Source organism: Monodon monoceros, unplaced genomic scaffold (assembly GCF_005190385.1).
Source record: "Monodon monoceros isolate NGI ecotype Baffin Bay Population unplaced genomic scaffold, NGI_Narwhal_1 Super_Scaffold_11, whole genome shotgun sequence".
In the NCBI taxonomy this organism is placed as follows: Eukaryota; Metazoa; Chordata; class Mammalia; order Artiodactyla; family Monodontidae; genus Monodon; species Monodon monoceros.
The window spans coordinates 8,233,330-8,248,852 of record NW_021703767.1 but is presented as its reverse complement, the minus strand read 5'-3'; the positions used below and the strand labels follow the sequence as shown (position 1 = coordinate 8,248,852).

Genomic DNA, 15,523 nt, shown 5'->3' with positions numbered 1-15,523 from the left:
TCACATGATAATGAGATGTCAAATAAGGTTTGTGTAACATTTTGTTGACATCATTCTAAAACTAAAAACATCTAGAAGTGTAAAATTGTTTAGGTTTATTTTTCAGTTCCCTAAATTTGCTATTCTTACTGTCAGCTTAGATGTGAAAATCTTTTAAAATATGTGTTGCCAGTCCACTGATTACTATGTGTGTGTGATTCATTTTTGTAGGTCGAACACCAACTAGGAATCCAATTAAAGCCTTCCATGAAAGCAGGTGAGTTAATATCAGATCAGTAGCTGTTACTCGGAATGGTTTTGCTCTGTAAGTTTCAGGATTGCTGTTTGATGCTTTAGTAGATAATAGCAACCACAATAAAGTTGGAGATGGAAGGACGAGAAGAGGTTTTTAAAGTGTTTGTAAGATCAGGCGACCTGTGATTTGCCTGATAGGTTTTGCTTACTGTTTGGCTGAACTCTTTGCACATGTATATATCGGAGATCCATAGCCTAAGCCTATGGGAGAAGAGGCGTGAAATGTTAATTGGATGTTACTGCGCTTGAATGGCACCAGTTTAGCCACGAGGTTCCTGGCAGCAGAGAGCGGGGCTCAGTCTGTGCCTTTTACCCCTCACCTCTGTCCTGGAAACATCTGCTTCCAGCCTCCTGATACCTTTCAAAGGCTAAGACACTTCTGTTAGAAATAGGCAGCAGATAGACTTGAGTGTGCTCATAAGGAAACAAATAGCAGCCAGGATTCTACGTTTTTCACTTGGCTGTTAAAATAGATTAAGCTTTTCCCACATGCTTAAATGCCTAAGATATTGAAGCTGTTAAATTTATAATAGGGAGCCTTAACTTATTTTAAAATTAGAAACCAGAATACATTTCTTGAACTATTCTTAATCTATTTGGAGTTTTTAATACCAAATTTAAAGTAATATTTATGTATGAAACCCAATCTCACAGGTAGAGATTCTCTTTGAAACAATATTACCTTGCTTTCAAGGTACAAAGGCTATACTTGCTGAAACCTCTTTGTTTGAAGGATACTTTTTTAAAAATAATTTTTTAAAACTGATTATTTCTTTTATTACCACTCAGGGCCTACATACCTAGTTTATCAGCACCTGCATTTAGTACTTCACTTAACTTTGTGGAGACTGAAAAAAATTCCAGAAAACCTAACCACGAAATGGCAAACGGTGGTAATCAGAATCCAAAGGTAAGCTTAGTTAAAAACTAAAATTAGAATTGTTTCAAGTATAGGTAGTCTTATATTTTTACAATAATATTTTTGTGATAATGGAAACCAATATGCACCTCTGAGCCTATAGCCTGGCTCTGTGATCAGTGTCCCAGATGACCTGTGTCTGAGTTTTCCTGAACTGTAGTGTACTCAAAGCTCAGCAGGTATCACCAAGTTCACATTTATATTTCTTTCCAGGGTTTGAGGGGAAAAAAGGGAATTGGTGTTTTCGGGTTAGATATGTAGTACGCGTTGAAGGGAACTTTCCCAACCCGCTGTAAAGTCCTTCTGTTGTTAATAATGAAAGTCTCAAAGAAGCTGTATTCAGTTAGGGAGAGGAGAATAAGGAAAGATGTGATAGTATTAATTCAGTATTTATTGTTCAGTAGTTATCAGTTTGTTTATTCATTTGGTAAAGCCGAGTATTTTAGGCACTTGGATAAATTCTTTGCTACTCAGTTTTATTGTTTAGCTATTGAATTTTTCATGGCTGTATTTTTTTGAAAGTGTCACTAATTTTATTTTCTTGGTAGGTGGCAGATGAAGCTTTGAAGGTAGATGATTGTGACTGTCATCCTGAATTTCTGCCACCATCAAGTGAGTCTTTTTCCCATATGTAAATTGTTGCTGAATTAGTGTAGTGTTGCCTCAACTTCCATGCCCTAAAATTCTCACAAGCCTTATATTTGCTGTTATTCTCCTTTTACTTTACAATGCTTCTGTGTCGAGAAAATATTGAATGTTTATTTGAAATCAATGCTCAGTCTTTTCATATTGTTTAATAAATTTAATTTTGGAAAACCAAATAAAGGAATGGAGAAGAAAAATGGTGCTCTTCGTGGTCTGCTACCTAATTTCCACTAGGCCAGTGTTTCTCAACTTTTATTTCATCATCTACCCCCTGCTCCCAGAGCCTTTTTAGACACTTTTTTCCCCTAATTACCCTCCCCTTGTGAAACTTTAATATCACAGTACTGTTTATCTGTTTATGTACTGTATGTACATGTGTGCTTTATATATAAAAACAGGTTTTTTTCATCTTCCAATAACCAGTTATGACTTTCTTGTGGGTGATGTCACCCCTGTTGAGAATGGATGCTTTAGCCTAATACTAGTTTATTTAAATTGTATGTGCTTAGTGCATATGTTTATTTATGCATCTAGAAAATACGCAGACACACAGCCAGACCTTGTCTACTTGGCATCTTTGGGAAATGAAGGGTTCCAGAGAAGTGGACACTCGTGCCTCGTTTATTTCTCAGTCTCCGTTTATACTCCCAGCTTTTGCGAGAAATCGTTCTAAGTGGGTTATTCTTCTCTGCCTTTTAAAACAGAGTTTGAGAGAATTCAGCAACTCAAAGTTGTTGTTACACACGGGTTACTTATCTCAAGCTTTCATGTGCTCCTTTCAGAGTTATTGTGGTGAGATTGTTGGCCTTCTAGTTAGTGATCCTGTTGCTCTCTTTTCCTTCCACCTGTTTTTTGGTTCATTTGTTTATTTTTTTCAGTGTTTTTACTTCTGGCAGCCATTTCTGTCTTTTACTTCCTGCAGCTCTATCTTCTCTTAGGCTCCAGTGCTGCGTATCCAACCACTTAACTACCGGTTAGCACTTCAGCACAGTTACAAAGAGGGGGAAACACAGGTGTTTGTCTTACCTGATGTGACTTTATAGCATGTGAAAAATCTTTGAGAATAAAACTGTTTTTTTGAAAACAGCTTTTAATTTATTTGTATTTCTTAGACCATTATTATCAGATAGCACATTTAAATAATTTAAATACCATCCATACTTCCGCATCTATATTCAGTCAAAGAAATTGAGGTCCCAGGGTTAGATTAAATAATTTTGCCCTAGGTCACACAGTAGAAATCAAATTAGAACTCTTCTTTCTTTCTAGAAGCCTCTTTTGTTTTCTGAGGCCATCAGAGCTCAGGCTCTCATCCCCTCCCTAATAAGGCTCTGACTTGCCTCTGCTATCTCCCCCAAAGCTTCCATCAGAGACACCCAGTCCCTACTGCTGTGCTCTCTTCTACACAACTTTGCACGTGTGACTCCCCTGCCCCAAAGTGTACAGTGGCTCTCTCCTCCTTTCAGTGGGATAAAGGCTGAGCTCGCAGAGCTGGGGAGTCAGAAGCCCTGGGCCTGTAAACACTCATACCAACCTGCCTTGCTTGCAGCCCCTTTCAACCTATCCTTACTTAACTCGCCCAGTCACACAGGTTTACTTAGTGTTTCTTAAAATAAAACTTCATTTGGCCCATTCTTTGCAAATCCTACTTGTTCCTTAAAACTAAATACAAATGCTGCATCCCCACTAAGGTGTTTCCCAGCCACTCCAGCTTAAGTGATTTTTCCCTTCTAGGAGTTACAAGAGCAGTTACTATGGAATTAATATTTCAGTAACAATGCGTCTTCTTTTCTTAATGGGGATTGTTATTTAATTGGTGAAGTGACTGTCTTTTCTTCCCATCTGATTGTAAACTACCTGAGAACAGGAACTACACCTGTATCTCTTCTATATCTACTATAGGACTAAATGATAATCATCATTATAATTTATCTTTATGATGATTTTATAGCGTACATAGTGGAACGTCATCAGTAGCTTCTTTTTTTTGGCTTACCTGTTTATAGTTAGACTCACATACAGTGTTGCCTCCTTTGCTTTCTCATTCCAATTTACATTTTAAAAAAATGTTTTACTTTCAAGCTTGTAGAGTTTTATGTACAGATTTCAGGAACAAATACTTTTGTATTCACAGGTCAGCCTCCAAAATATAAAGGAAAACAAAAATCCCGAAACAATGAATTGGAGAAGTTCAGGTATGTTTTTTAATGTAAGGGTTTTTTGTTTGTTTTGTTTCGTTTCTGTAATGCCCTCCTCCCAAGAAAAAAGGAAAAAGAAAATTAAATCTCTTTCTAGTAGTAGCTGCCTTTACGCATGTGTACTATGATAAGTAGTAAAAAAAAATCCCTTTCAAATAGCACGGCATGTCTTTTATTAGGAGAGGGTCATTTTTGACTAAAGGAGTATTAATCCTGGATGTTAATACTGATTTCTGAAAGTCATATAATACGAGATATATCAGTATTAATTTCTTAAAATTCCAAAATACAGGCTCATAAGAGGAAAAAAGATTCAGATAAGTATAAAGTGAAAACTTAGTCCCCTTCCCTGTTTGCTTTATTTCCCCTCTCTCTGACTCCCTTCTCTAGTGCCTTGCTTTAGAAACTTGCTGTTAGCAATTTCTTGGCCATCTGGGAACTTAACTTTGCATACACTGGCGTGGCTATCATAGGCAAGGATTTACTAATGAACCGACCACTTACAAAATTCGTTCTACCAAACATCCCCCCCAAATTAGCAGTAGGAACTCTTGCCACCAATCTTTAGAGTTAACCCCCATTAGCTACAAAGATATAAATTGATTGCAAAGTGAAATTGTAAATCTTATAACAGATACAGAAATTCATGAAATCAATGAAAGTGGTGCTGGAGAAACTGCAAAGCCATTTTTGCCACAGTTCCACTAGTTTTCAGTTTTCTCTTCATTTCTTAAGGCTGATTCCTTTATAGGTGCATAAAGGAGAATGACTTAAATATCAAAGCACTAAGATAAATTAGTAAAGCCCTATTTTAAAAAAATGACTTTTTTTTGATGGTGCCTCAAAAGTTAAATACAAAGCAAGGCCATAGTGCCTTTTGTTGTTCTGTTATTTGTTAGAAAAGTCCTGAGTCTTCCTCCTTGTCCCCCTTCCCTCATCATAAAAGGAAGCCAAAACCCAATACATGCTCATTCTTTGAATGCACAGTTATAACTTTAACCTGTTGTGTTAAAGATAAATTTATTTTCCTGATATTTTGTTTCTGTTTTCAAACTGAATGCTCTTCTTGTTTATGGCTACTTCATGAGGTTATTTAACAATTAAATGGGACAACCACATAAAATACTTAGAGCCCTAGAACATGGTAAATGCTCAATACACTTGAACTATCATTATTATTATTATTATTATTTTCTTTTTTTTTGCGGTACGCGGGCCTCTCACTGTTGTGGCCTCTCCCGTTGCGGAGCACAGGCTCCGGATGCGCAGGCTCAGCGGCCATGGCTCACGGGCCCAGCCGCTCTGTGGCATGTGGGATCTTCCCGGACCGGGGCACGAACCCGTGTCCCCTGCATCGGCAGGCGGACTCTCAACCACTGCGCCACCAGGGAAGCCCTGAACTATCATTATTGTTAACACTATAGTTTTCATTGTTGCTGGAACTGTTCTGGCCTACAGCTTGCTTTTATCTCTTTCAAAATGCCTTGACTACCTTTCCATATCAGACCATGGAGATCTACATCCTTCATTTTCATGTCTGCAGGATATTTCCTAGTATAGATGTGTGTGAAGGAGACATTTCTAGAGTGGAACTGCTGTCAAAGGGGATGTGTAATTTTAACTTTGATAGATACTGCCAAATTCTCCTCTCAAAAAAGGAGCAGCGTTCACACTCCCACTAAGCTGTGAGAGGGTGTGGTATAATAAAGATATTTACATATTCGGTCTGTGTCCCCAGCTCCTGGCACAGGGCTCCTAGGACCCTTGGAATTTCCTGAATGATGAGAGAGTCTTCCGTTATTTATAATGAGCCCCTTCCTCTCTACTTGAGTTTATACTAATAAAGTGACCCAAGGTTGGGTCCCTACCTTCAGGATTGAGGCTGGTCACCAGAAAGATAAAGTGTGTGGTTGGTTGGAACTTTTCAGCCCCACCCCCGATCTTTGGGGAGACGAAGGGAGCAAGAAATGGAGTTTAGTCACCAGTGTCCAGTAATTAAATCATTGATGCCTGTGTAATGAAACGTCAGTAAGAACCTCTAAACATAGGGGCTCAGGGAGCTTCTGGTTGGTAGATACATCGAGATGCTGGGGAGATGGTGCACTCTGGGACTGTGTGAAAGCTCTGAGGCACCCCCTTCCCCTACACCTTCCCATGCATCTTTTCCACTGAGCTGCTCCTGACTTACATCCTTTACGGTAAACTGGTAATGGTAAGTAAAGCGCTTTCCCGAGTTCTGTGAGTTGTCCTAGGGAATAGTTGAACCCAAGGGGTAGTCACGGGAACCCCTGAATTTGTAGTCGGCAGGGCAGAAGTATGGGTAGCCTGGGTACCCCATTGTGGCTGAAGTGAGGGCAGTCTTGTGGGCCTGAGCCTTTAACCTGTGGGGTCTGAGTTCTTAACTCCAGAGTTGGTGCCAGAATTGAATTGTTGGACACTCAGTTGGTGTTGGAGAATCGGTGTGGAAAAATGACAGGTATGTGGTGTCAGAAAACACCACCTGGAGTACCTGAATATTCCTTACCCTCACCAGCATTGGAGGTCAGACTTTCTGAAAAGGTTATATCTTATTAACAGATTTTCATATGAGATGGATCATCTTTGCAGTGTTTTGGGGCACATTTCTTGTTTCATGACTTTGTTGTTACTGATGACTTTAGATTTGTAATAACTTTAGGTAATCAGTGTAAATCCACCAATTTCTTTCTTTCGGTTTTTTTTAAAGCTGTTCTTTTATAACATCTGAATAATCAGTTCATCTGGTCCCCTTTCCCCAGTAAATTTATAGGGATTTTTATTGGATTTAGAAATTAATTTGGAGAGAATTGGCATCTTGGTAATATTTCTATTTAGGAACTTGTGACTCTCTATTTACTAAGTTTAAAATGACCTTCAGTAAACATTTTTTTATTTATATAATAAGCAGGATTGTTTTATTTTAAAATAATTCAAAACTGTGCTTTTCTCTTTTAGTTCTGGTTCACAAGGGAGTTTACCCGTAGATTTGAAAAACATCTTGGAGAAACAGTTTTCTAAATCCTCCAGAGCTGCACACCAGGTAAAGGCAAAGGCTTTTCTAATGGAAAAGCAAACTCTTTGAACATAACATTTTTCACATGAGTTAAGTCTAATTGTGTACATCTCTAAAGTTTTTTTTAATACTTTTAGTTATGAACATATAATTTAATAGATGATTGCTAAGAAACCAAATCGTCACTAATTTAGGTTTTAACTTGGTAAGTGTGTGAACCAGAGATTTAACTAATGGTTAATACTGAATACAAAATTGTTTGTTTCCCATAGATTGCAAAGGAAGAAGCAAGTCTTCCCAAAGTGTTAACTTTTAAGTTAAATATTTTAAGAAGGTTTAAATCATTTTAAAAGGTTTAAGCACCTGCGGTTTTATTACATCTACTATAGAACCATTAAAGAGCAAACTTTTTATTCTTTGAATGATTTATCATATAACTTTCTATATAAAACTCTGTAGTATTTGGTAAGTAATGAAAAATGTACATTAAGGGGGAAGAGATGAATAGGCACAGCACAGAGGATTTTTAGGGCTGTGAAAATCCTCTGTATGATAGTATAAATGATAGATACAGTCATTATACATTTGTCCGAACCGATGGAATGTACAACACAAAGAGTGAACCATAGGATTCATAGGTAAACTATGGACTTTGGGTGATTATGATGTGTCAGTGTAGGTTAATCCTTGGTTAAATAAAAAAAAAAGCAACCCACCCCATGTATGTATATTGGGTTGGCCAAAAGGTTCGTTTTTTTTAAATTTATTTATTTTTTTGGCTGCATTGCGTCTTCTTTGCTGCGTGTGGGCTTTCTCTAGTTGCGGCCAGCGGGGGCTGCTCTTCGTTGTGGTGCTCAGGCTTCTCATTGCAGTGGCTTCTGTTGCTGGGGAGCATGGGCTGTAGGCTTGCAGGCTTCAGTAGTTGAGGCTCATGAGCTCAGTAGTTGTGGCTCATGGGCTCTAGAGCACAGGCTCAGTAGCTGTGGCGCATTGACTTAGTTTCGCGGCATGTGGGATCTTCCTGGACCAGGGCTCGAACCCAGGTCCCCTGCATTGGCAGGCGGCTTCTTAACCACTGCACCACCAGGGAAGTCCCTCATTTGGTTTTTTATGTAAGATGGCTCTAGTAGCACTTAGTTGTCTTTAACTCCATTCGAAACAGTTTTGATTGTATGTGACAGCTGTCATATCAGTGTGCATTTAAAAAAAAACTTTTCAAAATTGGTGAGTTTTTGTGTAATCATTTTAATATTGAAGATGGAAGAAAACAATATTTTCAGCATATTACGCTTTATTATTTCAAGAAAGGTAAAAACGCAACTGAAATGCAAAAAAGATTTGTGTAGTGTATGACGAAGGTGCTGTGACTGATTGAACATGTCAAAAGTGGTTTGCGAAGTTTCATGCTGGAGGTTTCTCGTTGGACGATGCTCCATGGTCGGGTAGACCAGTTGAAGTTGATAGCCATCAAATTGAGACATTAATTGAGAACAGTCAACGTTATACCACATGGGAGATAGTCAACGTACTGAAAATATCCAGATCAAGTGCTGAAAATCATTTGCACCGGCTTGGTTATTTTCATCTCTTTGATGTTTGGGTTCCACATACGTTAAGCAAAAAACACCTTCTTGACCATATTTCCGCATATGATTTTCTACTAAAACGTAATGAAAACATTCTGTTTTTAAAACAAATTGTGATTGGCAATGAAAAGTGGATGCTATACAGTAATGTGGAATGGAAGAGATCGTGGGGCAAGCTAAATGAACCACCACCAACCACACCAAAGGCTGGTCTTCCTCCCAAGAAGGTGGTGATGTGCATATGGTGGAATTGGAAGGTAGTCCTCTATTATGAGCTCCTTCTGGAAAACCAAACGATTAATTCCAACAAGTACTGCTCCCAGTTAGACCAACTGAAAGCAGCACTCGATGAAAAGTGTCCAGAATTAGTCAACAGGAAATGCATAATCTTCCATCAAGATAATGCAAGACCGCATGTTTCTTTGATGACCAGGCAAAAACTGTTAGCTTGGCTGGGAAGTTTTGATTCATCTGCCATATACACCAGATATTGCACTTTTGGTTTTCCATTTACTTTGGTCTTTACAAAATCCTCTTAATGGAAAAAATTTCAAATCCCTGGAAGACTGTAAAAGGCACCTGGAACAGTTCTTTGCTCAAAAAAATAAAAAGTTTTGGGAAGATGGAATTATGAAGTTGCCTGAAAAATGGCAGAAGGTAGTGGAACAAAACGGTGAATGTGGTGTTCAATAAAATTTGTGGTGAAAATGAAAAATGTCTTTTATTTTTACTTAAAAACCGAAGGAACTTTTTTTTTTTTTTTTTTGCGGTACGCGGGCCTCTCACTGTTGTGGTGTCTACCGCTGCGGAGCACAGGCTCTGGATGCTCAGGCTCAGCGGCCATGGCTCACGGGCCCAGCCGCTCCGCAGCATGCGGGATCTTCCCAGACCGGGGCACAAACCCGTGTCCCCTGCCTCGGCAGGCGGACTCTCAACCACTGCGCCACCAGGGAAGCTCCCCGAAGGAACTTTTTTGCCAACCCAATATACCATTCTGAGGAGTGATTTTGATGATGGGGGAAGCTATTCATGTAAGGGGCAAAAGGGTGTATGGAAATCTCTGTACTTCCCTCTCAATAAAAAATGCAAGGGGTACAACTTTGATATTACTTTGAAGGAAATTTATCAAGCTAAATGTATGTATTAAAGGAATAAAGACTTTTAGATTAGTGATGCATTCATTCCAAGAGCAGGGAAAAAAACCCAAAGAAAGTAGAAGGAAATTACAAAGTAGAAAATAGTGAAGGAGATTGGTTCAAGGTAGCGGAGTAGAAGGACGTGCTCTCACTCCCTCTTGCGAGAACACCGGAATCACAACTAACTGCTGAACAATCATTGATGGGAAGACACTGGAACTCACCAAAAAAGTTATCCCACATCCAAAGACAAAGGAGAAGCGACAGTGAGATGGTAGGAAGGGTGCCATCACAATAAAATCAAATCCCATAACTGCTGGGTGGGTGACTCACAGACTGCAGAACACTAATACCACAGAAGTCCACCACCTGGAGCCCCACATCAAGCTTCCCAGCCTGGGGGTCCGGCGACGGAAGGAGGAATTCCTAGAGAATCAGACTTTGAAGGCTAGTGGGATTTGATTACAGGACTTAGACAGGACTGGGGGAAACAGAGATCCACTCTTGGAGGGCACACACAAAGTAGTGTGTGCATCGGGACCCAGGGGAAGGAGCAGTGACCCCATAGGAGACTGAACCAGACCTACCTGCTGGTGTTGGAGGGTCTCCTGCAGAGGCGGGGGGTGGCTGTGGCTCACCGTGGGGACAAGGACACTGGCAGCAGAAGTTCTGGGAAGTACTCCTTGGTGTGAGCCCTCCCAGAGTCCTCCATTAGCCCCACCAAAGAGCCCGGGTAGGCTCCAGTGTTGTGTCACCTCAGGCCAAACAACCAACAGGGAGGAAACCCAGCCCCACCCATCAGCAGACAAGGGGATTAAAGTTTTACTGAGCTCTGCCCACCAGAGCAACACTCAGCTCTACCCCCCACCAGTCCCTCCCATCAGGAAACTTGCACAAGCCTCTTAGATAGCCTCATCCAAGAGAGGGCAGACAGCAGATGCAAGAACTACAATCCTGCAGCCTGTGGAAGAAAAACCACATTCACAGAAAGACAAGATGAAAAGGCAGAGGGCTACATACCAGATGAAGGAACAAGATAAAACCCCAGAAAAATAACTAAATGAAGTGGAGACAGGCAACTTCCAGAAAAAGAATTCAGAATAATGATAGTGAAGATGATCCAGGATCTCGGAAAAAGAATGGAGGCAAAGATGGAGAAGATGCAGGGAATGTTTAACAAAGACTTAGCAGAAGAATTAAAGAACAAACAAACAGAGGTGAACAATACGATAACTGAAATGAAAACTACACTAGAAGGAATCAATAGCAGAATAACTGAGGCAGAAGAACAGATAAGTGACCCGGAAGACAGAATGGTGTAATTCACTGCTGTGGAACAGAATAAAGAAAAAAGAATGAGAAGAAATGAAGACATCCTAAGAGACCTCTGGGACAACATTAAGCGCAACAACATTCGCATTATAGGGGTTCCAGAAGAAGAAGAGAGAGAGAGAGGACCCAAGAAAATATTTGAAGAGATTATACTTGAAAACTTCCCTAACATGGGAAAGGAAATAGCCACCCAAGTCCAGGAAGTGCAGAGAGTCCCATACAGGTTAAAGCCAAGGAGAAACACACTGAGACACATAGTAATCAAACTGGCAAAAATTAAAGACAAAAAAAAATTATTGAAAGCAGCAAGAGGAAAATGACAAATATCATACAAGGGAACTCCCATAAGGTTAACAGCTGATTTCTCAGCAGAAATTCTACAAGCCACAAGGGAGTGGCATGACACATTTAAAGTGATGAAAGGGAAGAACCTACAACCAAGATTACTCTACCCGGCAAGGATCTCATTCTGATTCGATGGAGAAATCAAAAGCTTTCCAGACAAGCAAAAGCTGAGAGAATTCAGCACCACCACGCCAACTCTACAACAAATGCTAAAGGAACTTCTCTAAGCGGGAAACACAAGAGAAGAAAAGGACCTACAAAAACAAACCCAAAACAATTAAGAAAATGGTAATAGGAACATACATATTGAGAATTACCTTAAACGTGAATGGATTAAATGCTCCAACCAAAAGACACAGACTTGCTGAATGGATACAAAAAGAAGACCCATATATATGCTGTCTACAGGAGACCCCCTTAAGACCTAGGGACACATACAGACTGAAAGTGAGGGGATGGAAAAAGATATTCCATGCATATGGAAATCAAAAGAAAGCTGGAGTAGCAATACTCATATCAGATAAAATAGACTTCAAAATAAAGAATGTTACAAGAGACAAGGAAGGACCCTACATAATGATCAAAGGATCAATCCAAGAAGAAGATATAACAATTATAAATATATATGCACCCAACATAGGTACACCTCAATACATGAGGCAACTGCCAACAGCTATAAAAGAGGAAATCGACAGTAACACAATAAGAGTAGGAGACTTTAACACCTCACTTACACCAATGGACAGATCATCCAAACAGAAGATTAATAAGGAAACACAAGCTTTAAATGACACAGTAGACCAGAGAGACTTAATTTATATTTATAGCATATTCCATCCAAAAACAACAGATTACACTTTCTTCTCAAGTGCGCATGGAACATTCTCCAGGATAGATCCTGGGTCACAGTAAATTTAAGAAACCTGAAATCATATCAAGCACCTTTTCTGACCGCAACACTATGAGATTAGAAATCAGTTACAGGGAAAATAAATGTAAAAAACACAAACACATGGAGGCTAAACACTACGTTACTAAATAACCAAGAGATCACTGAAGAAGTCAAAGAGGAAATCAAAAAATACTTAGAGATAAATGACAATGAAAACACGATGATCCAAAACCTATGGGATGCAGCAGAAGCAGTTCTAAGAGGCAAGTTTATAGCAATACAATCATACCTTAAGAAACAGGAAACATCTCAAATAAACAACCTAACCTTGCACCTAAAGCAATTAGAAAAAGAAGAACAAAAAAACCCCAAAGTTAGCAGAAGGATTGAAATCATAAAGATCAGATCAGAAATAAATGAAAAATAAATGAAGGAAACAATAGCAATGATCAGAAAAACTAAAAGCTGGTTCTTTGAGAAGATAAACAAAATTGATAAACCATTAGCCAGACTCATCAAGAAAAAAAGGGAGAAGACTCAAATCAATAGAATTAGAAATGAAAAAGGAGAAGTAACAACTGACACTGCAGAAATACAAAGGATCATGAGAGATTACTACAAGCAACTCTATGCCAATAAAATGGACAACCTGGAAGAAATGGACAGATTCTTAGAAATGCACAACTTGCCGAGACTGAACCAGGAAGAAATAGAAAATATGAACAGACCAATCACAAGCACTGAAATTGAGACTGTGATTAAAAATCTTCCAACAAACAAAAGCCCAGGACCAGATGGCTTCACAGGCGAATTCTATCAAACATTTAGAGAAGAGCCAACACCTATCCTTCTCAGACTCTTCTAAAATATAGCAGAAGGAGGAACACTCGCAAACTCATTCTACAAGGCCACCATCACCCTGATACCAAAACCAGACAAAGATGTTACAAAGAAAGAAAACTACAGGGCAATATCACTGATGAACATAGATGCAAAAATCCTCAACAAAATACTAGTAAACAGAATCCAACAGCACATTAAAAGGATCATACACCGTGATCAAGTTGCGTTTATTCCAGGAATGCAAGGATTCTTCAATATATGCAAATCAATGAAGGTGATACACCATATTAACAAATGGAAGGAGAAAAACCATATGATCATCTCAAGAGATGCAGAAAGGCTTTTGACAAAATTCAACACCCATTTATGATAAAAACGCTACAGAAAGTAGTCATAGAGGGAACTTTCCTCAACATAATAAAGGCCACATATGACAAACCCACAGCCAACATAGTCCTCAGTGGTGAAAAACTGAAACCATTTCCACTAAGATCAGGAACAAGACAAGGTTGCCCACTCTCACCACTATTATTCAACATAGTTTTGGAAGTTTTAGCCACAGCAATCAGAGAAGAAAAAGAAATAAAAGGAATCTAAATTGGAAAAGAAGAAGTAAATCTGTCACTGTTTGCAGATGACATGATACTGTACATACAGAATCCTAAAGATGGTACCAGAAAACTACTAGAGCTAATCAATGAATTTGGTAAAGTAGCAGGATACAAAATTAATGCACAGAAAACTCTGGCATTCCTATACACTGATAATGAAAAATCTGAAAGTGAAATTAAGAAAACACTCTCATTTACCATTGCAACAAAAAGAATAAAATATCTAGGAATAAACCTACCTAAGGAGACAAAAGACCTGTATGCAGAAAATTATAAGACACTGATGAAAGAAGTTAAAGATGATACAAATAGATGGAGAGATACACCATGTTCTTGGATTGGAAGAATCAACATTGTGAAAGTGACTCTACTACCCAAAGCAATCTACAGATTCAATGCAATCCCTATCAAACTACCACTGGCATTTTTCACAGAACTAGAACAAAAAATTTCACAATTTGTATGGAAACACAAAAGACCCTGAATAGCCAAAGGAATCTTGAGAATGAATAATGGAGCTGGAGGAATCAGGCTCCCTGACTTCAGACTATACTACAAAGCTACAGTCATCAAGACAATATGGTACTGGCACAAAACCAGACATATAGATCAATGGAACAGGATAGAAAGCCCAGAGATAAACCCACACGTATATGGTCACCTTATCTTTGATAAAGGAGGCAAGAATATAGAAAAGACAGCATCTTCAATAAGTGGTGCTGGGAAAACTGGACAGGTACATTTAAAAGTATGGAATTAGAACACTCCCTAACACCATACACAAAAATAAACTCAAAATGGATTAAAGACCTAAATTTAAGGCCAGACACTATCAAACTCTTAGAGGAAAACATAGGCAGAGCACTCTATGACATAAGTCACAGCAAGATCCTTTCTGACACACCTCCAAGAGACATGGAAATAAAAACAAAAACAAATGGGACCTAATGAAAGTTAAAAGCTTTTGCACAGCAAAGGAAACCATAAACAAGACCAAAAGACAAGCCTCATAATGGGAGAAAATATTTGCAAATGAAGTAACTGACAAAGGATTAATTTCCAAAATTTACCACCAACTCATGCAGCTCAATAACAAAAAACAAACAACCCAATCCAAAAATGGGCAGAAGAGCTAAATAGACATTTCTCCAAAGAAGATATACAGATTGCCAGCAAACACATGAAAGAATGCTCAACATCATTAATCATTAGAGAAATGCAAATCAAAACTGCAATGAGGTATCATCTCATACCGGTCAGAATGGCCATCATCAAAAATTCTAGAAACAATAAATGCTGGAAAGGGTGTGGAGAAAAGAGAACACTCTTGCACTGTTGGTGGGAATGCAAATTGATACAGCCACTATGGAGAACAGTATGGAGGTTCCTTAAAAAACTAAAAATAGAATTACCATATGACCCAGCAATCCCACTACTGGTCATATACCCTGAGAAAACCATAACTCAAAAAGACATATGCACCCCAATGTTCATTGCACCTCTATTTACAATAGCCAGGACATGGAAGCAGCCAAAGTGTCCATTAACTGATGAATGGATAAAGAAGATGTGGCACATATATACAATCGGATCTTACTCAGCCATAAAAAGAAAGGAAGTTGAGTTACTTTTAGTGAGGTGGATGGACCTAGAGTCTGTCATACAGAGTGAAGTAAGTCAGAAAGAGAAAA

General features: G+C 38.9%; 1 protein-coding gene across 8 annotated transcripts in view; it reads left to right on the top strand.

The window, feature by feature from the left end:
- The window catches only part of TTC3 (tetratricopeptide repeat domain 3), a 140,193-nt gene that overhangs the window by 42,647 nt on the left and 82,023 nt on the right, over positions 1 to 15,523 (top strand). For all 8 annotated transcript variants that reach the window (XR_003792285.1, XR_003792286.1, XM_029213875.1 and 5 more), the window contains 5 exons: positions 211 to 256; positions 1,084 to 1,204; positions 1,762 to 1,825; positions 3,993 to 4,053; positions 7,030 to 7,114. Coding sequence is in view for 6 of the 8 variants with exons in the window: in XM_029213874.1 (XP_029069707.1) it covers positions 211 to 256; positions 1,084 to 1,204; positions 1,762 to 1,825; positions 3,993 to 4,053; positions 7,030 to 7,114 (377 nt within the window). In the remaining 2 variants the exon portion in view is untranslated. The remainder of the gene's footprint in view (positions 1 to 210; positions 257 to 1,083; positions 1,205 to 1,761; positions 1,826 to 3,992; positions 4,054 to 7,029; positions 7,115 to 15,523) is intronic.